Consider the following 27,030-nt stretch of genomic DNA (forward strand, 5'->3'; position numbering starts at 1 on the left):
TGAAAGGAATTTGTCACCACTGAGCCCACCTTGCAGAGTTACTGAAAGGAGCGTCACAGAAAAAGAAACAAGAAACATTTAACTCTCAACAAGGTGATGACACAGTAAAACAGACCCAGAAAGACAAGCCATAGAAATATGAGGCAACTTTAGGAGGCTGTGTAGTGAGGAACCCCGTTGAGAGCACACATTTCCATGTGCTAGTGAGGATTCCCCACGTACAGGGGGAGCGCTTCACAAGTATTAGAGCAGGTGTCTACCTTCCTCTCAATTTTTCTCTGTCTTATCAAATAAAATATAAAGGAGGAAAAAATGGCTTCCAGGAGCAGTCAGTTCACAGTGTTGGCACCAAGCCCCAGCCATAACCCTGGTGGCAATAAATAAATAAATAAATAACAACTGTAAAGTATAAAAGAAGAGGAAGCAATGTATAGAAACTGTTAAAGCTGGTAAGAAGATAAGTTTTAAAGACTCTTTTAGATGTAGTAAGTTGAATGCAGCACAAATGTTAACCACAAACCAAAATATAGAGCAGAGACAAACAGAAAATGGCATAAACACTATAGAATGCCATCCACCCAAAATGGCACACAGAAGTACACTGGAACAGAAACCAGCAAAACCAGGAACTGCCAGAAAGCAAAGTAGAGAATAAAAGTGACTAACTCACATATATCAATAACCACTCTAAATGAGAATAGTCTGAATCCTCCAATAAAAAGACACAGACTAGCTGGCTGGATAAAAGGCATGGTCCATCTACCATGTCTGTCCAGGAAACAGGCATCCAAAAGAAAGTCAGATTAGCTTTAAGAAGCTAAATAGAATCTTTAATTTGTGAATTCATTGATTATTCGTCCTGGCTGCAGAAAACAGGAGCCTTTACATTTAATTCCAACCTACAGTTTACTACTTAATGTAAATCACCCAGAAAACAGAGTTTAGGACTGGCTGAGGCAGTTATGGAGCATACATTCAGTGGAATACTACTTTGCATTTTAAAAAAAAATAGCCACAGTGTCTTTTGTGACAAAATAGATGGAACTTGAAGTGATTATTGCTTAGCAAAGTATATAAGGAGGTGAAATACTCATATGTGGAATACAGAAAAGTGAAACACATGAACTTGTAAGGAGGAAAGAAAGAAAAAAAAAGGAACCAAACTGCCTCTAAGATTTTTTTTTTTTTTTTTTTTTTTTTTTTTTTTTACCAGAGCACTGATCAGCCCTGACTTTTGGTGGTATGGGAGATTGAACCTGGGATGTCAGAGCTTCAGACATGAGTCTCTTTGCATAACCATTATGCTATCTACTCCCACCCACTGCCTCTAAAACCTTGTGAGAACCATCGTGATTATAATTTGGGGGGGGGGGGTGAAGGGTGGGGAAAGGGATGGCACAGAACTTTGGTGGTTGGGTGTGGTGTGAAACTATTCTCCTGTAATCTTATCATATTTTAAACCATTATTAAATCACTAATAAAAAAAAATGTTTTAGCAAGGGTAAATAGCATAGTGGTTATGCAAGTGACTCTCAAGCCTGAAGTACCAAAGTTCCAGGTTCAATCCCCAAACCACCATAAAAGAGAACTGAGCAGCACTCTGATAAATATTTTTAAAAAATAAAAATAAAAGTTTTAAAAAACTATAAGGGGGGAGAGGGCAGCTGGCAGTGGCATACCCATTTAAGCACACATAATACTAAGCACAAAGTTCTGAATAAGGATCTGAGTTCGAGCCCCTCCCCCACCTGCAACAGGGACACTTCACTGCAAAGCAGGTCAACAGGTGTCTTTCTCCGTTATCTCCCTCTCCTCTCTTCAATGTCTCTCTGTGCTACCCAATAAAACGGAAAAAGTGGCTGCCAGGAGTAGTGTATTCATAGTGCTAGCATCATAGTGCTGGCACCGAGCCCCAGCGATAACCTAGAGGCAAAAAAGAAGGAAGGAAGGAAGGAAGGAAGGAAGGAAGGAAGGAAGGAAGGAAGGAAGGAAGGAAGGGAGGGAGGGGAAGGGCAGGAGGGAGGGAGGGAAAGAAGGATGGAAAGAGGGACAGAAAAAGGGAGGGAGGGAAAAAAAGCTTTAAGGGGCCAGGCAGTGATGTATCCAGTTGAGTGCACATGTTATCAGGAACAAGAACCCAGGTTCAAGCTCCAGGAGGGAAACTTCCCAAGCAATGAAACAGTGCTACAGGTATCTCTCTTTCTCTTTTCCTTTTTATCTCCTTCTCCCCGCTCAATTTCTCTCTCTATCCAATAAGTGAATATATATTTTTAACTTAAGAAGGCACTGATTGCCCTACCAGAGAAATTTAATTTAACATATTTTCTGAGAGAATATGTGATACTTTTATATTCCATCTGCATGGAAATCAAAATAACTGTCTCAATCCTACTGGCTTCCTTATCAAAAAAAAAAAAAAAAAAAAAAAGGTAGAAAAAAATTGACTCAGTGAAATTGCTTTGTTTTTGTTTTTATTTTTTTTACCAGAACACTGCTCAGCTCTGGCTTATGGTGACTGCACCTGGGACTTTGGAACCTCAGGCATGAGAGTCTCTCAGCACTATGCTGTCTACTCTTACCCCATGAAATTGTTATCTTATATTCTATAAAAACTATGGCAGTTCTGGGACAGAAGGAGGTACACAGCACTTTGGTGGTAGGAGCAATGACTTATAAACTCATATGTAGTTGTGAAACTACACCCAAAACCTTCTAACTTTACAAACTTTATATACCAACACTAAAACAATAACAACAGATTTCAAACCATTTCAGACTCTTGACACAAATTAATGTAAGGGAAAGAAGAGTGACCATATCAAGTCATTTAAAAATTAAAATATCATTAAAATTAAAATATCATGATAGGGGGAAATAGTGTTTTCAGAATCAAACTCTCCACATCCCAGATGTCATCATTTTATGTTACATCTGCTTTCTATCCCCACAGCATTTTCAGAGTCAGCACTTACTGTAACTTCCAGGAGACTTTTCCTCGTAAGTGAAATGAAGTTGCAGTTCCTCCTCTGACACCTCAGAGATGAACACTTTCAACAGGCAGCAAATAATGAGCAAAGCATTGTGTGTCTGCCAAATGAAGATGTGGCTAAAGAGGGCCAAACCACACAAGAATCGGCATCAATCATGAGTAGTCAGTTCTCTGCATCTTCTCAATCATTCTGCTCATTTGTGAGATTAGAACAATGATTTACAGCACTGGGCCAGTGACGTGATTACACTTTATCTCAGACTTCAACCTACGGACACTCCACTGGGCATGAATGTTCTTTGTTCTTTATCATTGTCACACACATGCATCTAACAGAAAACTAAACAATACAAAAGTAATGATTATTTTAACTAAGATAGAACATATGCAAATCCATAACCAGTATGTTAAACGAGGCATTGCAGCAGCACAGTACAATTCTGACATTTACTTTAATAACTAGAATATCACAAGAGAAATCTTAATTGGGTTGACTGTCATTTGTTTGGAAGGCAGGGGAGTGAGAGACTGCCATCCAGTGGCCAGGAAAGTGGCTCAGTGGTCCAGTGCAGGACTAGACCATGTGAAACCACACATTCAATCCATGATACACATACACGTTTGGACCTCTGATCTCTCTCAGTATTGCTCTGAAATTAAAAAAAAAAAAAATTCTAATTTCTTTATTGAGGGATTAATGATTTGCAGTTGACAGTAAAATACAAGTTTATACATGCATAACATTTCCCAATTTTCCACATAACAACAATACAACTCCCATGAGGTTCTCCATGAAATAAATTTTGTAAAGAAACTTTCTTAGTGGTTCAGGAAGTAGCACAGTGGAGATAAAGCATTGAACCTCAAGCATGAGGTCCCAAGTTCAATCCCTAGCAAAACATGTACCAGAGTAATCTCTGGTTCTTTCTCTCCTCCTTTCTCATTAATAAATAAATAAAATATTTTAAATTTTTCTTTTGTAGAAACAGAGACAGAATGAAAGCGACTACAGAACCAAAGCTTCCTTCAATGCAGTGTGGGGATCTGGTTACAACCTGGGCCATACACATTGTAAAGCAGCGTACTATCCAAGTGAGCTATTTTGCCAGCCCTACAAGAAATGTTTTAAATAGACATCCATGCAGAAAAAGTTGTAAAAATCTGTTAATTAATCCTTTCTTAAATAAAAAAAAAAAGTTGTAAAAATAAATAAATAAATAAATAACAATGATGCTAACTGCTTAAAGGTTAACCTCTTATTGTATTTAATGTAAAACCATAGTATCTATAATAACACTTGAAATATAATATGAGAAAATAAAGAGGGGCCAAGCTGTGGTGCATGTTATAATGTACAAGGACCCAGGTTCAAGCCCCTGGTCTCCACATGCAGGAGGAAAGCATCACAAGGGGTGAAGCGGTACTGCAGGCTTTTCTGTCTCTCTCCCTACCACCCTCTTCCCTCTTGATTTCTGTCTCTGTCCAATAATAAATATTAAAAAAGAGAAAATAGAGATAATAAATAAGAAGTGCAAAGCAAACAATATACAAACTAAGTCATTAAACTCGATTATTTTTTAACATAATTATTGTTACATCACTACATCATCTTTTTAAACAATATATTTATAATTTTTAGTATATATGCTGCCAAAGTGAACACTATATAATTTTTAAAGACTATATGAAGGGGCTGAGTGGTGGCACACCTGGCTGAGTGCACACATTACAATGCACAAGGACCCAGGTTCAGGCCTCCAGTCTCCACCTGCATGGGGAAAGTTTCATGAAGCAGGGCTACAAGTATCTGTTTCTCTCCCTTTTAATCTCCCTCTCCCCTCTAGATTTCTCTCTGTCTCTATCCAAAATAAATAAATATAAAAAGCACAACATTAAAAAAGAAAAAGAAAAATTGTGGTCCAGGAGGTGGCAAAGTGATAAAGCTATGAACTCTAAAGCATGAGGTCCCGAGTTCGATCCCCCGCAGCACATGTGCCAGAGTGATGTCTGGTTCTTTCTCTCTCCTCCTATCTTTCTCATAAATAAATAAAATCTTTTTTAAAAAAAAAAAGTATATAAAATGCTGAAATCATAAGATTCCAGAATTAGAAGTTCATCTTAATGGTCTGGACAGTAAATGAAATCTTTTCCCTTAGTAACATGAGTAACTCCTCTAGAACTTTCAAAAATCCATAATCTATTTCTACCAAAAGTCTTCTATATTTCCATTGTCTAGTGTTTATATGATTTCATTATTCAACTTACTTCTGACATTCTGCTGAAAGTTTTAGTTCTTTGGTTCTAGAAAGGAAGACCTTAATTAATGCACCGAGGTTTCCTGTTCGAGGATTATTTTCAACTGCAAAAGAAAAGGGAGTTTTCAAAAATAAATATTAAGAGCTGAAATCAAAGTGAGTTTATAATATTTATAAAAGTCAAATATCAAAACGAGATGTTCACTGAACAAAGTTATTGTGAATTTCATATCTAATTAGGGAAATAAACAGAGATAAACTGCTACTGCTGCATGGCCTGAATTCTGAACATCAAGAAATGATTTATAAAACAGAAGTGACAGAAACAGGAGGTGAAGGTAGCTATTTCACCTCAGAATCCAAAACTGCAAAGATATGACAGCTAATGCACATAAATCAATGTACACATACACACTCCTCTCTGTAGAAAACCAAGTATTTAAAAAAAAAAACTTGAAAACTAATCTCTCATTTCCACAATTAATAGAATAAACCATAAAAGTCAGACTTCCCATCACAAATCACTCCAAAGTAAAATAAACAGACATAAAAAGAAAGCAATGTGGTCAGGAAGAAGTTTTTTGATAAGACAAATTATTAAGGAATTTGCTTAAAATATTTTCAAATTGAAAGGTGAGCATGCATTTCAATAAATCCAGCTTACAGAACTGGCAGGATTTTGCACTGAGGATCAGATTCAAATCCTTGATGCTAAACTGCTACATTATACCAATTCCTATCATGAGGAGTTGGGCTTGATAAAACCACGATCTCTGATCAGACTGTAGGTAAGGCATATGTGACAGCCATTTTCTTTCTCCCTGTGGCACTGGAGAATGAATCCAGGGTCTTATGCTTGAGCAATAGCACTATTCAGTGGCCTTACTGATCTTTTTTTTTTTTTTACTCTATTTTTTTTTTTGGGGGGGGGAGATAAAAGAAGGAGAAGGAAAAGGAAAAAGAGGAGAAGGAAAAGGAAGAAAGAGGAGGAGGGGAAGGAAAAAGAGGCGAAGGAGGGGGAGGAGAGATGGAAAGATAAACAGAAGCACCACAGTATTTGACCATCTGTGGTACCCCATGTGCTGTGGTTCAAACCTAGGACTTCATGTGTTCTGGTAGGTAAACCACCCTGCAGCTTGGGAGCAGAGTTTATGTGTCAACTTGACTGGGCCACAGGATGTTCATAAACATTATTTCTGGGTATATCTCTGATGATGTTTCTGGTAGACTTACTAAAGCAGATTACCTTTCCCAAAGTAGATGGCTATCACTCAATCAATTGAAGCCTAAATAGAACACAAAATCAGAGGAAGTTTGGATGGTAGCTCTCTGCATGACTGCATTAGCTAAGACATCAATTTTGCTGCCCTGGGCCTACAGCCTACAACACTAGGACTTCTGCTTCTCAGGACTTTGGAGTGGAACTGGAATTTAATTCATTTACTGTTCAACTCTGGTTTATGGTGGTTCAGGCTCCTCAGCTTTGGAGCCTGAGGCATGAGAGTCTCTGAGTAACCATTATGCTATCTTCCCACTGAAACTATAATTTAAAACATTAACTTTCCTGGAGGTTTCCAGACTCCAGGCAGCAGACCATGGAATTGTCCAGTCTCTATAATTGTGTAAGCCAAGTTCTTGAGACAAATCTTATTATATGTTTATCAGACATGTATTTGTATATGTGTATAAACACACACACACCAATCATCCATCCTATTTGTCCTGTTTATCTGGAGAAATATTTTCAAATATTTGAAAACATAGTGAGAAATTAAACTTCATAAAGAAAAGGCCATCACCTCCTGGGTCAGGAAAGCATTCACGCTGTAAAGTGTGAGAACGTCTGCATAACTTGCTCTAGAAACATCGCACATACCACACAAATGACGACTACACCCATGTGTGAAAAACTTCCCCTCAGGATGGGATACGGAGTTCTGGTGGTGGAAACTGTGTGGAGTTGTACCTCTCTTATCCTATGGTTTTGTCAGTGTTTCCTTTTTATAAATAAATAATAATAAAAAAAAACCCTCAATCAAAAAGTCAAGTCTGATACCTCACTTATAAAGATAAGCATCGAGCTTGGCTCTAAAGGTGCAGGACAGTGTGGCCAAAGAATAACAGCAACTGGAAGGTCACACCCAGAATAAAAGACAAAAACAATTTTTTAAAAATGACGGGAGTCGGACAGTAGCGCAGCGGGTTAAGCACACATGGCACAAATCTCAAGGATCCTGGTTCAAGCCACCTGGCTCCCCACCTGCAGGGGAGTCACGTCACAGGCAGTGAAGCAGGTCTGCAGATGTCTATCTTTCTCTCCCTCTCTCTATCATACCCTCTTCTCTCCATTTCTCTCTGTCCTATCCCAACAACAATAACTACAACAATAAAAACAACAACGGCAACAAAAAGGAATAAATAAATTTAAAATTTTTAAAAATGACACCTGGAATCTCACAGCACAGTCTATGAAGTCTGAGGACTGGGGTCAGGTGGTAGTGCAATGGGTTAAGTGCACATGGAGCAAAGCACAAGGACCAGCTCAAGGATCCTGATTCCAGCCCCCGGCTCCTCACCTGCAGGGAGGTCGCTTCACACGCGATGAAGCAGGTCAGCAGGTGTCTATCTCCCCCCCCCCATCTTCCTCTCCTCTCTCGATTTCTCTCTGTCCTGTCCAGCAATGACAACAGCAATAACTACAGTAATACTAACAATAAACAACAAGGGCAACAAAAAGAGAAAAATAGCCTCCCAAAGCAGTGGATTCAAATGCAGGCACTGACCCCCAGCAATAACCTTGGAGGCAAAAAAAAAAAAAGTCTGAGGATGAGGTACATACCAGCAGACAAGTGGAAAGTGGCAGGGTATAACATAATGGTTATGCAAAGAGATGCTCATGCCTGAGGCTCTCAAGTCTCCGATTCAATCCCCCACATCACCATAAACCAGAGCTTAGCAGTGCTCTGGTTAAAATTAAATTAAATTAAGAAAGAAAAGAAAAGAAAAGAAAAAGAAAAAGAAAGTGGCAGGCAGAACTTTTTGCAGCAGATTCCCAAGCTAAACCAGCAGTTGGGGGAATCATGTTGAATTGTAGATACAAAGCACGAGGCAGAAGCGCAGGGGTCTGTGCAATAGGGCCATCAGAGACCACGGTGCAGTCTGAAAAACGCAGGCATAGCAAGATCCTAAGCTGTGGATAACAACTGAGAACCGGAGTGAGAAAAGAAACTGTGGGAAACCACATCCATGGAATCACCCATCACCCACTGAGGGTTTACCCCCAGCTGAATCTAAAGGAAACAGGAAACTCTCCACCCCAGGCCACACCACCACAAAAAACACAACCGCTGCGCCACCTGCTGGTTAAACAGAAACCACACACAACCAAAACAAAACATATAAATATTCATCTCCTTAAGGATTATGAAAATGTCTGAATGTGATTTCAGAAAGCTAATAGTGAAAGCCATCAGGACTCCAAACATAACATACAAATGCCAATTAAGGAATCTCGAGACCTATTCACCAAAGACATAAGAATTTCACAAAGAAACCTCCGAGAAGAAATACGGGAGCTAAAAGATAGCCTCAACAGTACGAGAGCCTACTTGAGAGGTCTTATACCCAGAATAAATTAACTTTGAGGGCATAACAGCAAAACTAGAAGACAAAACCTCCACACTTTCAGACAACAAAGCAGTTGAAGAGAGGTTCACAAAAAAATGAAGCAATCCTCTGTGAGTTAGACTCCATCAGAAGGAAGAATGTAAAAGTTTCAGGGGTCCCTGAAGAGAAAGAGAAAGGAGGAGAGAACATATTCCGAGCAATTATTGCAGGAAAAAAAAAGTCCCACATGTAGATAATGACCAAAAGCTAGATATAGTAGAAGCTGAAAGGAAGCCAAAGCTGTTGAACCATAAACAACCCCAAGAAATATCATAGTAATATTTTCCAGAAGTAAGGACAAGGAAGAAATATTGCAAGCTGCAAAGGAAAGGAAGAAGCTCACATACTGAGGAAGAACCATTACAAGATTTTTCAACAAATCCAAGAAGCAGGAAGGGAATTGAATGACATTTTTACAATATTAAGAAATAATAATCATACAGGATATATCCTGCCAAAGTTTCCTTCAAGTATGAAAGAGAAATCAAAAGCTTCCCAAACATACAGAAACTGAAGGAATTCACCAACAACAACCCTGTCCTGCAAGAACTATTGAAAGGAGTACTACAAGAAAAGAAGTTAAGGAACTCGTGGTCCGGGAGGTGGTACAGTGGATAAAGTGTTGAACTCTCAAGTGTGAGGTCCTGAGTTCACTCCCCGGCAGCACATGTACCAGAGTGACGTCTGGTTCTTTCTCTCTCTCCTCCCACTTTCTCATTAATAAATAAAATCTTTTTAGAAAAGAAAACACAAGTTGAACCTGAAATGGAATTGGAGTATTACACCAAAGTAAAAGACTCTGGGGTGGGTGCGTGGGTGGGTGGGGACAATACAGGTCCATGAAAGATGATGAATGACATAGTGGGGGTTGTATTGTTAAATGGGAATCTGGGGAATGTTATGCATGTACAAACTATTGTATTTACTGTTGAATGTAAAGCATTAATTCCCCAATAAAGAAATAAATTATTTTAAAAAAATTAAAAAACAAAATAAATAAATAAAATCTTTTAAAAAAGTGGGTCGGGCGGTGGCGCAGTGGGTTAAGCACATGTGGCGCAAAGCACAAGGACCAGAGTAAGGATCCCGGTTCGAGCCCCGGCTCCCCACCTGCAGGGGAGTCGCTTCACAGGCGGTGAAGCAGGTCTGCAGGTGTCTAGCTTTCTCTCCCCCTCTCTCCATCTGTCTTCCCCTCCTCTCTCCATTTCTCTTTGTCCTATCCAACAATGAACAACATCAACAATGGCAATAACAATAACCACAATGAGGCTACAACAACAAGGGCAACAAAAGGGGGAAAAATGGCCTCCAGGAGCAGTGGATTCATGGTGCAGGCACCGAGCCCAGCAATAACTCTGGAGGGAAAAAAAAAAAAAAGTTAAGGAACTCTAACTCCAAACGAGGTCATCTGTAATAGGATACAGATAGAAACTCAAGCAACCGATCTTGGATGGACCTTGAAAAAATCATGTTGAGTGAAATAAGTCAGAAACAGAAGGATGAATATGGGATGATCTCACTCTCAGCCCGAAGTTGAAAAACAAGATTAGAAAAGAAAACACAAGTTGAACCTGAAATGGAATTGGAGTATTACACCAAAGTAAAAGACTCTGGGGTGGGTGGGTGGGTGGGTGGGGACAATACAGGTCCATGAAAGATGATGAATGACATAGTGGGGGTTGTATTGTTAAATGGGAATCTGGGGAATGTTATGCATGTACAAACTATTGTATTTACTGTTGAATGTAAAACATTAATAAAAAAAAAAAAAAAAAGAAGTAGAAACGCAAAGCAGAAATTGACTGAGTTTGGAGTATGGCACCAAAGTAAGAAAGCAGAAGTACACTAGAGTTTGCAGTGAGTACCTCCCTAATACTTGCTCTCCACTTTTCCAAGCTTTGGGTCCAGGATTGCTCAACAATTTGTTTGGCTTTGTATGTTAACTCTCTTTTCAGTCACCAGGTTCCAGGTGTCATCAGGATGCCGGCCAGACTTCCCTGGATTGAAGACCCCACCAATGTGTCCTGGAGCTCAGCTTCCCCAGAGACCCACCCTACTAGGGAAACAGAGAGGCAGACTGGGAGTATGGACCGACCAGTCAACGCCCATGTTCAGCGGGGAAGCAATTACAGAAGCCAGACCTTCTACCTTCTGCAACCCACAATGACCCTGGGTCCATGCTCCCAGAGGGATAGAGAATGGGAAAGCTATCGGGGGAGGGGGTGGGATATGGAGATTGGGCGGTGGGAATTGTGTGGGGTTGTACCCCTCCTACCCTATGGTTTTGTTAATTAATCCTTTCTTAAATAAAAAAGGAAAAAAAAAAAAGAAATAGCTAAAAAAAAAAAAAAAAGGGAAAGGAAAGAGACACTAACATCTCTGATCCTCAACTAGTGGAGTTTCCCTGATACAGGTGGGAACTGGGGCTTGAACCCAGATTCTCATGGATGGTAACATTTACATTCATCCAGGTGTATCACTGTCCATGACCCCTCATGCATATTTTTAGCTTTTTTATATGACATCATATAGTGAGGGGAGGGTGTTTGCATTTTCATGTGATATCCAGTTTTACAACTCTGGGCTAGCTATAAATAATTAAAGCAAAATAACAAACTACAACAAAAATAATTCTTAGACTGACCAAAGAGTCTAAAGGTGAGGATGAAGCAGTAAAGGATGTCAGTCTAACAATGGAAGTGACATAAGAACTTTGATTGTGGATGCAGAGAACTTATCCACATTGATTAATGAAGTGCTGCTCATAATGCTTAAAGGATACTGAAAACTAGTAGAAAATCAACAAAAAAATAATTAAAAAGCAAGAAAGCAGTAATACTAGGCATGTCCTGCCTGGTCAGACAATAGCTTATTTTGGAGTGTGACCCATGTTATAAACCACCCATACAGCACCAGGAGAAACTCCAGTACTGTGGTATCTGTATCTGTATCTGTATCTGTATCTGTATCTGTATCTGTATCTGTATCTGGACTAGTAAAACCCAGCAATGACAAAAAAAAAAAAAGAAGCATATCCTTCTTTGTTTTATAATCTTGTTCAGATTCTCTAGACACCTAGGTTTCCTGTTCTGCTTGCTCTGAGAGTAATACCTTTTGCTGGAAAACTTGACAGCTACATGTAAAAAAATGAAACTAAACTATTATTTAACAACATTTATCCCAAAATGTATTAGACCCTCAGATACTAAATCTGAAACTATAAAATGCTAACTAAAAATTTTAAAAAATGCTAAACTAAAAATTTTATAAAATTTTTATAAAATAGACTCTAGAACCTTCCATTTCCAAACTGCATTTGGAGATAAGCTCAAAGGCAAGGGAAATTAAAGGAAGACCAAACAAATGGGGAGGTAGCATAATGGTTATACAAAAAGTTTTCTGTACTAAAGAACCCAAAGGTCCCAAATTCCATCCCCACCATCACCATAAGACAGAGCTGAGTAGTGTTCTTATTTTTTAGACAAATAAATTCTAATTGTGTCAATTAAAAAAAAAAAAAAAAAGAAACTCAAGCAAAAGCAACAACAAAAGGACCAACCATATAGGAAAAGGGAGGGCAGAAAGGACAGAGTGATGTACTCAATGTGAGTAAACCAAGGACAATTATCAAAGGCCTAGACAGCAGAAATCTCAATCTAAGCCTCGCCTTTGCTGGTAACCGAAGAAAAATTACTGGGTGAGATAGGTCAAGAAAAGAAAGATGAATAAGGGACACAAGCGGTGAAGCAGGTCTGCAGGTGTCTATCTTTCTCTCCCCCTCTGTCTTCCCCTACTCTCTCGATTTCTCTCTAGCCTGTCCAACAACAGCAGCAGCAACGGCAACAACAACAGGACAACAAAATGGAGAAAATGGCCTCTAGGAGCAGTGGCTTCATAGTGCAGGTACCCAGCCCCATTGATAACCCAGGGGGAAAAAATGGTGAATTCACCTTCTTCACTTTATCTTGGATGGAGCCTGAAGGAATCGTGTTGAGATAAGCCAGAAAGAGAAGGATAAATACGGGATGATATAACTCATAGACAAAAGTTGAAAAATACTACCATGATGCCTACCTGACTTTTCTGCATAGACAATCTCACCAAATGTATCCTGGAACCCGACCTCCACAGATCCCGACCCCACCATGAAAAAATAAAGATAAGTTTGGGGTCTGGATCAACCTGTCAACACCCAGGTCCAGCAAAAGAAGCAATTACAGAAGCCAGACCTACCACTTTCTGAATCCCATAGAGATCCATACTCCCCGAGGGATAAAGAATAGGGTATATAAATAAAGAATCCTCTTCAATGGAGAATGTGATATGGCACACTGGTGATGGGAATTGTACCCCTCTTACCCCAAATCTTGTCAATCATTCTTAAATAACTAATAAAAAATTTTTTAAAAAGAAAATTAAGAAAACACAAAGCAAAACTTGGACTGGGTTTAGTGTATTGCACCAAAGTAAAGACTCTGGGGTGGGGGGGAGGGTTCAGATCCTGGAACATGATGGCAGAGGAGGACCTAGAGGGGTTGAATTATTATGTGGAAAACACATGTACAAACTATTGTATTTTACTATTGACTGTAAAACACTAATCACCCCCAGTAAAGAAGAAAAAAGAGGAAAGAAAGTGAAGGCAGAACTATAGAAGTGAATACAAATGGTCAAAAAAGTATATAGAGACAGAGATAGAGATAAAGAGATATAGCCAATCCATATGTGTGATTTTGGAAGAACTACTGGAGTTTTCACTGGAGAGGGATGGAGGACACAGAACTCTAGTGGTGGGGATGGTGTGGAATTATTTTGGGAGGCTGAGCAAGTAACTCAGCTGGCAGTATATGGGACTTCCAAGTCTGAGGTTGCTAGTTCAATCCCAGACACTGCACGTACCAGAGTGGTACTTTCTTTCTCTCATATGAACTTCCCAATTTCATATGAAATGAAGCAAATCTTTAAAAAAAAAAAAAAGAAAAGAAAAAAAGAGAAGAAAAGAAAGGGAAAAAACTGTTTTGGGAAAAGTGACTTAAATGGCTGTTACAGGAGATTATTGATGAGACTTGATTTAAAAGTAGAATATGATTATCATTTATTAAGCTCCTATATACTAGGCAGTCTACAGATAAAAGATATCTAATTTTTAAGGCCACCATGGTAAATAAAATCATCAGCATTTTCTAGTGTACAAATATTTTTTTCAAAATGCTGCAAACATGAGCATATATGAGACGTGAGGCCAGAAAGGGTAATTTTGTTGTGTGAGTGGTAAATATTAAGTGTGAATCAAGCAACATAAGCAATATTCTATGTCATCTGATTTTCTTCACTTCATGAGAATCCTGCAAGTTAGATAAGGAAATTATAGTTCAGTTCACAAATAACAAAGCTAAAATTAAGATCCTAAAATGATCCCAGAGTCCACACGCTTTACCACATCGAGCTGTAATTTTTAATTCAAGGCTCCTAAAATATTTAACTGTGAATTTGTGAGAATTATTCTAGCTAACATAGACAACAACAGTTTTTACAGTCATTATAATCCATAAGTCACAGGACAAGTAGTCATACATTCTGTGTGAGTCATACCTACAATTATAAATTTTACTTAATATTCTTGAGTTTTCTCAATAATGTAAAATTCACAAAAAGATAAAACTGAAAGACAGAGTCTGTAAAAGGTTTAGCGAGCCCAGTATCACTACTACAAATTAGTCAAGCATGCATCTCTCTGCTGAATTGATACCTTCTAGTAAAATCAATAAGCACTATGGATAGAATCATTATTACTATAATCATCACTAACGTCATTCATCAGTCTGATTTACAGCAAATTTGGGATAGATGCCACCCCCACCAACAGACTCACTTTATTCTCCTTACCTAATGACCTGCAGACTGAAATAGTTGCCTCCTCCAAAAGTTTCAACTCATTACTGGAAAGAGAGAGAGAGAAAGGAATATTAATAACCACAACACTGTATATATGTACATATTAACCAGTAACAGTGAAAAAGGAATTTTGTAGGAAAATGTGGCACACAGTAGTGAACAGTAAAATCAGTGATCAAGTTAACTCAATTCAAGTAGAAAACTCAACATAATTATCAACACAAGATTCCAAAAAGAGACAATCTTGGGCACCCTGCCTCTCAGAATGAAGAGGAAGGTGGGCTGTTGGGGGGGGGGGGGTTTGCTGTAAAAGGCAGAGAAGAGAAAGGCATTCCAAAGAACAGAGCCCAAGACAGGAGACCGTGTGTCCATTTCTTTTTGTGAGAACTTTTTTTATATATTTATTTATTTATTCCCTTTTTGTTGCCCTTGTTGTTTTATTATTGTTGTAATTGTTGTTGTTGTTATTTGTTGTTATTGATGTTGTCATTGTCGGATAGGACAGAAAGAAATGTAGAGGAGGGGAAGTGACTCCTCTGCAGGTGGGGAGTTGGGGGCTCGAACCAGGATCCTTATGCCAGTCCTTACGCTTTGCACCATGTGCGCTTAACCCGCTGTGCTACTGCCCGACTCCCCCATGTGTCATTTCTAAAGGCAATACTAATTATGGATTACATCTACTTAAAAAAAATGCAACTGCTTTTGAAGATAAATGAAGTCTCATGAGCTGCAATACTTTCAAATAGTTTAATGCTAACAATAAGTGAAGAAACAAGAAAAGGAAGAACACATACATAGGTGTTGGGTTCCTGAACCAATTCCAACAAGTATGCATGGAGGCTTCCTTCCCCATACCAAGCAGCAATTCTCTGATACCAGCAGGGTGTCCAGGAATTCAACACAATGCTGCTCAGTTCTGGTACAACCCAGACAGAGCATCAGACTCCACACGTGACAGGCTCAGTCTCCTGAAGCCACCCATCACTTACAGTTTCAAGACCCAGGCTTCTGGCCAATCAGCTACCGGTTGGAGGATCCCTTGACCCCACCCTATCAGATTTCAGGTGCCCGGAGCAACTCAGATGGTGTTTCTAATGACAGGTTCCCAGCACACCCTCTTCAGGGTGGATTACCTTGCTACGAAGCTTCACAGAACTCAAGAAACTCCTTGACCCACTAGATCACTGTTCACAAAGATTATATCAATAACTCAAAAACAGCCAATGAAAGAGATGCCGATGGCAAAGTATGGGAGAACACACAGAGTTTCCGTGTCCTTGGCAAGTGTACATTCTCCCCATACCTTCACTGCTCCACCTCTAAGTCTTTAAAGTCCCCTTCTTTGGTTGGTTGTTTAAGAGGCAGAGAGTGTAAAGGAGACCACAGCACCAAAGCTTTCTTCAGCGGAGTGGGGGCTGGACTCTGGCACACACTTCACCATATGTGAGGACTGGGTTCAAGCCCCTGGCCACCACATGGGAGCACCATGCAAAAGGAGAAGATTCACAAGCAATGCTCTCTCACACCCTCTATCAGGAAGGAAGGAAGGAAGGAAGGAAGGAAGGAAGGAAGGAAGGAAGGAAGGAAGGAAGCAAGCAAACGCAATGGAATCAAGCAGACAAGAGCCCAAGTGATAGGCCTGGTGGCAAATAATTTAAAAGTGTCACCTACAGGGAGGGCAGCTTCATGAGCTGTGGAGCAGTGCCGCAGGTGTCTCTGACTCTCTCTCTCTCTCTCTCTCCTGATTTCTATCACAATAATCTCTTGTTAAAAAAAAAAAAAATGACTGTCAGAAATGGTAGAGTAGTCTTGCAGACACCAAGCCCCAACAATAACAAAAAGAATGGTGATGGGAGGGAAGGAGGGAGGGAGGGAAGGAAAGTCAATTAGAAAGGTAAATTATTGAGGTGGGGTGGGAGAGTACAGGTCCTGGAAAAGGATGACAGAGGACCTAGTGGGGGTTGTATTGTTATGTGGAAAACTGAGAAATGTTCTGCATGTACAAACTATTGTATTTACTGTCGACTGTAAAATATTAATCCCCCAATAAAGGTAAAAAAAAAAAAAAAAAAAGGAAAGAAAGAAAGCCTGGCAGCAGCCAAGAAGTAGCTCAATAAAAACCACATTTGCTTTATGTGAGAACTGGGCTTGTTCCTCAGCATCACTTTTTCTGGCCTCCTCTTTCTTTCAATCTTCCAGGAAATCAATCTTTAAGAAGGTGGGGGGGGGGGGGAGACAGCTCACACACAAGCAGGGGCTTTGCAAAGGAAAAAAGAGAACTTTGATTCTTGGGGGCCATTCTTCCTAATGCCTGTAGTCCTGGTTTGAGTCTCATAAGACACCCTTGGTCTCTTCATCACACCCACCCTTCTTTCAGGCATATGAAAAATCAAACTGTTGATAGCTAGAAGACTCATAATTCATAAGTTGCAATGGTCAGCTTTAAAATTTTAGTAATACACACTAAAAGCTATCAAGAAATGGAAATTGTGAATACTCCATTTACTGGCTATTCCAGCATGAAAAAAAGAAAACATAGGGTGACATAAAATGCCAAGACCATAAAAAATTTTGTGGGGTTAATAACTGCAACATAGGCATGCAAACTGTTTCACTGATACTTCTACTTTCTTTTTCTAATTTTTTTTAAGATTTTGTCTCTTTATTAATGAGAAAGATAGAAGGAGAGAGAAAGAACCAGTTATGACTCTGGTACATGTGCTGCCAGGGATTGAACTCGGGACCTCATGCTTGAGAATCCGATGCTTTATCCACTGCGCCACCTCCCGGACCACAACTTTCTTTGGTCAATAACACTCAAAACTAGCTCGAGGGCTGGGGAGAGATAGCATAATGGTTCTGCAAAAGACTTTCATGCCTAAGGTTCTGAGGTTTCAGGTTCAACCCCCAGCACCACTATAAGTCACAGCAGTGCAGCGCTCTGGTAAAAATTTAAAAATTTAGGATGGGGGAGATAGCGTAATGGTTATGCAAAAAGACATTCAGGCTCCAAAGGTTCAGTCCTTACCACCACCATAAAACAGCTGAACAGTGCTGCAGGGGAGCGGGCGGGGAACTCAGCTAGAATCAAGGGCCTCAATTATATGTATGTAAAGCTTCTGGATTTGGGAGTGAAGAAAGCTCACCAGGTAGGGTGTCTATACTACCGTGCATAGGACCCAGGTCAAATCCCAAGACCACATGAAAGGTGTTATGGCTGTGAAGTACCTGTGGTGCCTGCCTGCCCCCCACCCCACCCTGCTTGCCCCCCCCAACCCCACCTCAATGGAAAAAAAAAAAAATAGTGGCCCAAAATGACAAAACTGCACATGCAGGAGACCCTGGTTAAACCAAAAATAAATTTTAAATTAAAGCTTCTGAAGGTGTCTGTTTAAGAAACAGTGCCTGGGGACCCAGGACACTCTGGGCTCTGTGAAAGCTGCTTCCTCTGCTTTCAGGCTACAGGAAGGACTGCAAAAACAGATCAAGATAAACCCCACACAGCTCAAGGGAGGTGTGCCCAACCAACCTGAGGAGCAATCCAAGGGAGTTATTTTAGAGGAAGGAACCATCCTCCAGGTACAAGAGAAGTCAGCACAGCAGGTAAAAGCTTTCCATACATACGGAACAGCAGTGCAAAGACATTAATGAACAAAGCCTGGGAAGGAAGCAGGGTCAAATGGTAAACCACAGAGTCAGAGAATTATTCTAGATGGTTGGTGTGCAAAGTCAGTTTCTCGACTTGTTCTCAACAGAAAAGTATTGGGTGCTCCCCAAACAGGGTTCTAGTTAATTTTTAATATGCATTACTAGCTTGGGGGAGGGATTATCCTAACATGGTTTGGACAACCCTAGAAATCTATAATTACCTAGCCTCAGATGAGAAGCTTGATCTCTGCCCCCATGTTACCCACTGATAAAGCTGAGTATGAGGCAGTCCAGGAGCTGTCACAGTGGGTAAAGTGTGGGATTCTGAAGCATGAAGTCCCGAGTTTAATCCTTGACAGTGCATCTGCTACAGTGAGGTTCTGGTATTCTCTCTATCTCTCATACACACACAAATAAATGAATAATTATAAAGAAGAAAAGTTTTTTTTTTTTTAATCTGAGAAGTAGGCCGAGAAGTGGCACAGTGGATAAAGCACTGGACTCTCAAACATGAGGTCCTGAGTTCAACCCCTGGCAACACATGTATCAGAGTAATGTCTGGTTCTTTCTTTCTCCTCCTTCCTTTTTCATTAATAAATAAATTCTTTTTTAAAAAAAATTGAATCTAGGATACCAAGATTTCCCATTAGGTGATGCAAGTGGTGACGTACCTGGTTGAGCACATATTACAATATGCAAGGGCTCAGATTTGAGCCCCCGGAACCTACCTGCAGGGGGAAAGTTTCATGAGTGGTCATGTAGTGTTATAGGTGTCTCTCTGCCTCTCTCCCCCTCTATCTCATCCTTCTCTCTCAATTTCTGGCAGTTTCTATACAATAAATAAATGCAATTAAAAAAGACATAAAGAACCTAAGATTTCCCATCTAGCTGTCTGTGAACCCCACATAATGGTGGGCTCCCTCCCATTCACCCTGGTGTTCCTAGCCTAGTAGAAAACAGGCGCCTCATGGAGACTTCTGGAAGCTAAGGAGCAGCAGCAGGGAAATGCAAATCAAGACAACAATGAGATACCACTTCATTCCTGTGAGCATGTCAGACATCAGAAAAGGTAACAGCAGCAAATGCTGGAGAGGGTGTGGGGTCAAAGGAACCTCCTGCACTGCTGGTGGGAATGTCAATTGGTCCAACCTCTGTGGAGAACAGTCTGGAGAACTCTCACAAGGCTAGAAATGGACCTACCCTATGATCCTGCAATTCCTCTCCTGGGGATATATCCTAAGGAACCCAACACATCCATCCAAAAAGATCTGTGCACACATATGTTCTTGGCAGCACAATTTGTAATAGCCAAAACCTGGAAGCAACCCAGGTGTCCAACAACAGATGAGTGGCTGAGCAAGTTGTGGTATATATACACAATGGAATACTACTCAGCTATAAAAAATGATGACTTCACCATTTTCAGCCAATCCTGGATGGACCTTGAAAAATTCATGTTAAGTGAAATAAGTCAGAAACAGAAGGATGAATATGGGATGATCTCACTCTCAGGCAGAAGTTGAAAAACAAGATCAGAAAAGAAAACACAAGTAGAACCTGAACTGGAATTGGCGTATTGCACCAAAGTAAAACACTCAGGGGTGGGTGGGTAGGGGGAGAATACAGGACCAAGAAGGATGACAGAGGGCCTAGTGGGGGTTGTACTGTTATATGGAAAACTGAGAAATGTTATGCATGTACAAACTATTGTATTTACTGTCTAATGTAAAACATTAACTCCCCAATAAAGAAATTTAAAAAAAAACAGGCTCCTCATAAAAATGATTCAATAAATGTCATGCCAGACACTTCATTTCCAGAAGATGAAATTAATAATCTCCCCCATTCGTGAAACACACTACACTTTCCAGCCCTCAAGACAGGCTGTATCCCCCAAGTTTAAATTCTCACTGCAAAAATCTTTTTTAAGACACTTATTGTTTCCAAATGTAAAACTGCCTGTTTTTCTGAAGCAACCTGATTTCTCTTTTGTCACAGAGGATGGCAAGACAGGGAAGGCTGGGAATCAACCCAACGCTCCTGGAAAGCTCCCTCTCAGGAGAGCCGACCAGCACTGCCATTCTGTGACAATGTCCATCAGGCCTGAGTCTCCTTCAAACGGTCATGATGACAGACCTCCCCATGGCCACTGCCTCTTCACCAGTCACCACTGCAGGTCAGATGCATCTTCAGTGTCCAAATCATGAACTCCATGGGAAAAGGGGAAATGCTGACTTCACTCATGCATCGTCACCCCCACCACGCCTGGCACATTGGCTCGGCCAGAAGGAAAACACTTGGCAATTACCTATTCAATAAAGGATTCAAGAACTCTGGTTGTTGCTGTGTCCCTGTAATTTCTGCACTCCGAAGTGTTACTTATTTCTACAAAGGAAATCAGCCAAGCACACCCCTGCCAAAAGCAACACGCTGATAGTTATAATAGAATTCCTTCCCTCCCGCCCCTCCATCCTCCAATTTTCTCAACTTCTTGGAACATTTTTAAGAATAATCTTCTTTTCCCATTTGCTTGATTTAGAGCTAAAATGAGGTGGCAAGCAACTGGGGTGATTGGTAACTTGCTGCGTGTGATGGGCATCTATGTAGAGCGCTGTGTTAGTTAAAAAATGAGCTCAGATGTTCTGGCAGCAAGCAACTAACAAATCATCATTTGCTGTAAATAAAAGTAAAACCGTACAGCAAAATATGCCAGTGTTTCCAAGACAATTACAAGTAGAAATGAATGCTGTTTCAGAAGACAGAGCTAAAGCACTGAAGTATGCAAAAAAAAAAAAAAGGAGGGGGTGCAGGAGGCAGAAAGACCACAGAGCCTTGCACCCATACAGACTAAGCAAATTAGCACTGTGTAAAGTACTTCAAATTTACGGTATACATAAGCTGCACAACTCCAAGTCGGTGTGAAAAATGTCAGGAGTCTAATGATCTCAAACTTTTGTTAATGAACTCTAAATAACAGCAACCATATTGACCCAAAGGCGAGGCATGGCTCTGTCAGAAGCAGTCCTCTATGATAGCATATCACACTTCTGCTTGTCACATGCTGGCCATGTTATCATCCCAGTAGAAACAGAAAGGAGTCACAGGAATCCCAGATTTTCTGGTGCCACTCCAAGAAATGATGATAACTATCTGACTGGACAGCTAGGCCCAAGAATCAATCTCCTTTTCCCTCTCTCTCTCCCTCTCCCTCTCTCTCTCTCTCTCTCTCTCTTTCTCTCTCCCCCTCCCCCCCTCCCCTCCCCTCCCCTCACTCCAAAGCCAGTCTAAGAGTGATTGCACATAAAACACCCTCACTGGGATTCCCTAAGCACAGTTCATCGAGGAAAAGGTTAAGTTTTTCACATTACCACTGGCATTTCTGGGTTATAGTCTAATGTTGTCTCGGTTTCATGAAGAAAGTCTCCCTGTAGAGAACTGTCATCAATGTCATCTTATACTCCCCAAATGCTTTTTGAGGGCTTCTGAAACGTAATTCCCCAGTGCATACCAATAACACAGCTGGAACATCTCTAAGTCCTGTCTGAAGCAGTCAGTGTCGCCCATGCTCCCTCAGCCACGCGCACCAACATACAGCAGGATCAAGTGAAGCAGCTGGGGAGGGTAAGGAGCAGAAGACTGGCAGGGCAAAACAGCATGAAGGGTCTTTTTTTTTTACTGCCATTGTCCTTTATAAAAATGTCAAATTTTGACATAAACAAAGACACAGTACTATTCTAGTGAGCTAGACAACTGCATCTGAATCATTTTTCTCATAGCAACATTTGAACTTAATGGTGTATAAAACATTTTCTTGAGTATTTGTGAAAACATTAACGAATATCCTTTAGATGCAAGTATTCTTGCAAGTATCATTTCATTTTCCCAGTATCTATTAATGCTATTAATAAGATTGTCAGAAGCTTTAAAAAAATCAATATTTAAAAATCAGTTTTGTGTCTTGTTTAGATTTCCCTTATCGAGAGTTTGGATTTTATCATACATAAAATGGGAGCTGTGGGGGCCTGGCGATAGTGCACTGGGTTAAGCACACATGGTGTAAAGCGCAAGGACCCCACAAGGATCCCAGTTTGAACCCCCAGCTCCCCACCTGCAGAGGGCTTGCTTCACAAGTGGTGAGGCAGGGCTGCAAGTATCTACCTTCCCCTCCTCTCTCAATTCCTCTCTGTCCTATCCAACAACAACAATAGCAGCAACAAAAATGGAAAAAATGGCCTCCAGGAGCAGTGGATTCGTAGTGCTGGCACCAAACCCCAGCAATAACCCTGGAGGCAAAAAATAAAAAAAAAAAGTCCTCAGCCATTAGGGGAAAGAAAAAAAAAAACAAAGTGGGAGCTGTTAGGCAGAGAATCAAAAATACACACTCATCAAACTTAGACTAACAGAGCAAGGGACCCCTCTACACAGCAGTTCAATGTCTGGCCCTGACTACAATCATCTTGAGATCATTAGTAAAAATTTAAAAGAGTATTTTGAACAATAGTGATGGTGCTGATGATAGCATGACTGGTGCACATGTTGTACTCACCACAGTCACTGTAGTTAGCTGCTGCTGCTGCTGCTGCTAGGTGTTGGGCCGGCAAACTCGGATAAACTACTAACTGCACTAAAACAGCCAAGTAGCCAAGTCCATGCGCTTCTGAATTCTAGACTGATATTGTGATAACTACATGCCAAGTTGGAAGACTAGGAAAGAGTATCAACAAAGAAAGTCTAGACTGCCTCTGAACTCCCTAGATTCACGACTGGTCATTTTCAATACTTCCCTACCACACCTACTGTCTCTCAACTGAACTATCAATCAGCAAACTCAGGAACAGTGCTCTCACAGATTTCCAGTCTAGGATCCATTAGTCAAAATAATGGCCCCCCTCTCCCGTAGATCCTGAAGCACTGTGTTAAAATGTCAGCTTCACCATTCCTATTGTTGTGCTCTCCCCAAGTGAAGTGAGAGTTTTGTCTCCCAGCTTGTGAAATGAAGGTGGAGAGGGGCGGGCAATTGGTGCACCCAGTTGAGCACACACAGTACCATGCGTGAGGACCCCGCTCCCCACCTGCAGGGGAGTCACTGGCGGTGAAGCAGGTCTGCAGGTGTCTATCTTTCCCTCTCTCTGTCTTCCCCTCCTCTCTCCGTTTCTCTCTGTCCTATCCCATAACAACAACAATAACTACAATAAAACAAGGGCAACGAAAGGGAATAAATAAATAAATATTTAAAAAAAAAAAACTGGGGACGCCAAGTGTGTGTCCTGATAGCGTCTGTGCCCTGATAGCGTCTGTGCCCGTTCAACTAATTACTGAAACAGAAACGGCTTCTGTGTGTGGGGCCCATGGCAACTCTCTGACTTTCCTACCCAACTACCGTTTTATAGTGTTACCACAGGGAGAATGAAGAAGGTAAGCAGCCTCCCTATACATTTTTTGCTACTTCCTGTGAATCTATAATTACTTAATAAGTTTCAAAAATTGAAACAAAAAACACTAAACACACCTAAAAAGCTGTATAAAATATACATTGTTTAAAGTATACACCAACTATTTCCTGAACAAGATTACAGTATATGAATGATTCTACAACTACTTTGAACTACTGAAAACACGGGGTGGATCTCTTATCATGTCTATAATATGTGTCATCAGGGGCCAGGTGGTGGCACACCAGGTTAAATGCACACATCACTTAGGAACCGGGTTCGAGTCCCCGCTTCCCACCAGCAGGGGGAAAGCTTCAAAAGTGGTGAAGTAGGTCTGCAGGTGCCTCTCCTTCTCTCTCCCTCTGTTCCCCCATCTTCTCTCAATTTCTGTCCTGTCCAATAGAGGAGGAAAAAAAGGAAAGAAAAGAAATAAGAAATAGGACACAGAAATTGAGAGGAAAGGCGGTGCGAGGGGGAGAGAGGCAGCTGCAGCACTGCTTCACCACTTGTGAAGCAGGTACAGATCGAAGGCTTGACACAGGGTCCTCGTGTGTGGTAGTGCGCGTGCTTAACCAGGTGTGCCACCAACTGGCCCCAATAGTAGATATTTTAACCGTTAGCATATTTCAACTGTCACAAACACTGCTATGAAATTCATACACACACAGACATATGCACACATACAAACACTTCCAGATTTATCCACTTATCTCAATATAAACTCTAGAAGCAGAATTAGGTCAGTGAATACTTTTGTTCTGATGAGTACTGCAAATTACATTCTGAACAATTTTAACCAGCTACCATTCCTACCAAAAGTAAGTGACTGTGGATAAACCCATACACATTTCTAAATGTGCAAACCCAGCTCTTTTGCCACTAAATACACAAAGCTTTAAATCCAGGTAAGTATGTGCTGACAGTAAGCAAGTGTAAGGACATAGTGTCCCATGAGAAGGAGTGAGTAAGGGTTGACATAAGAGCAGTCAACCGTTATCAGGCCATTGCAAATGTAACCACCACCACCACCACCACGACCACCACCCAATCTTCCTGCTATGCTGGGAGTTCTTTTTGGTCACAAAGGAAGTAAGGTAGGAGCACATCAAGAAGTCCTTTGGGGAATGGGGGGGGGGTGAGAGGTGGCACACCCGATTGAGGGCACACATTACCATGCTCAAAAACCCGGATATCAAGCCTCTGCTCCCCACCTGAAGAGGGGGACACATCATGGCTTCTCTCTCCCTTTCTATCTCCCCTTATAATCTCAATGTATTTCCGTGTCCTATCAAATAAATAGTAGGGGGGGGGGGAACTACTGCATACAGGCTGAGAAGATGGCTCAGAAGCAGAGCACACGGCTTGTGTGTGAGGCCCTGGGTTTGATCCACGGTGCCATATATATCAGAGTAGGTGATATTCTGGCCTGTCTTTACCATGGTACAGAGTGTACGACTTCCTAGGGTGTTCTGTTGCTCTGACATGACAAAAAGCTCTGATCTTCACTTCAAGAATAGTGCAATCTGAGACCTAATTTTTTTTTTTTTGCCTCCAAGGTTATTGCTGCACCACGAATCCACTGCTCCTGGAGGCCATTTTGCTCATTTTGTTGTCCTTGTTGTTGTCATTATTGTTATTGTTGCCACTGATGTTTTGTTGAACAGGACAGAGAGAAATTGAGAGAGGAGGTGAGAAAGAGGGGGAGAGAAAGACAGATATCTGCAGACCTGCTTCACCGCTTGTGACGTGACCCCCCTGCAGGTGGGGAGCCGGGGTCTCGAACCAGGATCCTTATGCTGGTCCTTGCACTTTGTGACATGTGCACTTAACCCGCTGCACTACCACCCGACTGACTCTCCCCCCTCCCCCACATCCAATCTTTGACAAGGATACCCAGACTATTAAATGGGGAAAGGAGAGTCTCTTCAACAAATAGTGTTGGAAAAATTGGGTTGACTATTTGGAGAGCAGTCTGGAAAACTCTCAGAAGGCTAGAAGTGGACTTACCCTATGACCCTGCAATTCCTTTCCTGGGGATATAGCCTAAGGAACCAAACACACCCATCCAAAAAGATATGTGTATACCTATTTTCATAGCAGCACAATTTGTAACAGCCAAAACTGGGAAGCAACCCAGGTGTCCAAAAACAGATGAATGGATGAGAAAGTTGTAGTATGGATATACAATGGAATATACTCGGCTATTAAAAATGGTGAATTCATATTCGTCGCCTCATCTTAGATGGAGCTTGAAAGAATCATGTTAAGTGAGATAAGCTAGAAAAAGAAGAATGAATATGGGATGACCTCACTCACAGACAGAAGTTGAAAAATACTCCCATGATGCCAGCCTGCCTTCCCTCACCAGTGTGTCCTGGAACCCCACCTCCACAGAGCTCTGCCCCACCAGGAAAAGATAGAGTCAGGCTGGGGGTGTGGATCAACCTGTCAACATCTATGTCCACTGGAGAAGCAATTACAGAAGCCAGAACTACCACCTTCTGCATCCCATAGAAATCTTTGGTCCGGGAGTCAGGCTGTAGTGCAGCGGGTTAAGCGCAGGTGGCGCAAAGCACAAGGATCGGCATAAGGATCCCGGTTCGAACCCCGGCTCCCCACCTGCAGGGGAGTCGCTTCACAGGCGGTGAAGCAGGTCTGCAGGTGTCTATCTTTCTCTCCTCCTCTCTGTCTTCCCCTCCTCTCTCCATTTCTCTCTGTCCTATCCAACAACAACAACAACAATAATAACTACAACAATAAAACAAGGGCAACAAAAGAGAATAAATAAATAAAATATTAAAAAATAAAAATAAAAATAAATAAAATAAAATACAAAAAAAAAGAAATCTTTGGTCCATACTTCCAGAGGGATAAAGAATGGGAAGCTTCCAGTGGAGGGGATGTGATATGACACGCTGGTGGTGGGAGTTGCATGACCTGTGCCCCTCTTATCCCACAATCTTGTCTATCAGTATTAAATCACTAATAATAAAAGACAGAGAGAGAAGCTGAAAAATAAGAAAACATAAAGCAGGATTTAGACTGGGTTTGGTGTATTGCATCAAGTATAAGACTCTGGGGTGGGGGGAGGGTTCAGGTTCTGGAACATGATGGCAGAGGAGCACCTAAAGGGGGTTGAATTGTG

The 27,030-nt window shown here is 41.0% G+C and overlaps 1 protein-coding gene across 4 annotated transcripts in view; it reads right to left on the bottom strand.

Moving 5' to 3' along the window:
• DYM (dymeclin) overlaps window positions 1-27,030 on the bottom strand; it is a 467,512-nt gene that overhangs the window by 396,886 nt on the left and 43,596 nt on the right. For 3 of the 4 annotated variants that reach the window (XM_060173849.1, XM_060173845.1, XM_060173844.1), the window contains exons 3-5: window positions 14,797-14,849; window positions 5,255-5,348; window positions 2,973-3,106 (exon numbers count right to left, since the gene is read on the bottom strand). In XM_060173849.1, the coding sequence (XP_060029832.1) occupies window positions 2,973-3,106; window positions 5,255-5,348; window positions 14,797-14,849 (281 nt within the window). The remainder of the gene's footprint in view (window positions 1-2,972; window positions 3,107-5,254; window positions 5,349-14,796; window positions 14,850-27,030) is intronic. The other variant, XM_060173848.1, reaches the window with a different exon arrangement.

The sequence above is a fragment of the Erinaceus europaeus genome, chromosome 15, assembly GCF_950295315.1.
Source record: "Erinaceus europaeus chromosome 15, mEriEur2.1, whole genome shotgun sequence".
NCBI lineage: Eukaryota > Metazoa > Chordata > Mammalia > Eulipotyphla > Erinaceidae > Erinaceus > Erinaceus europaeus.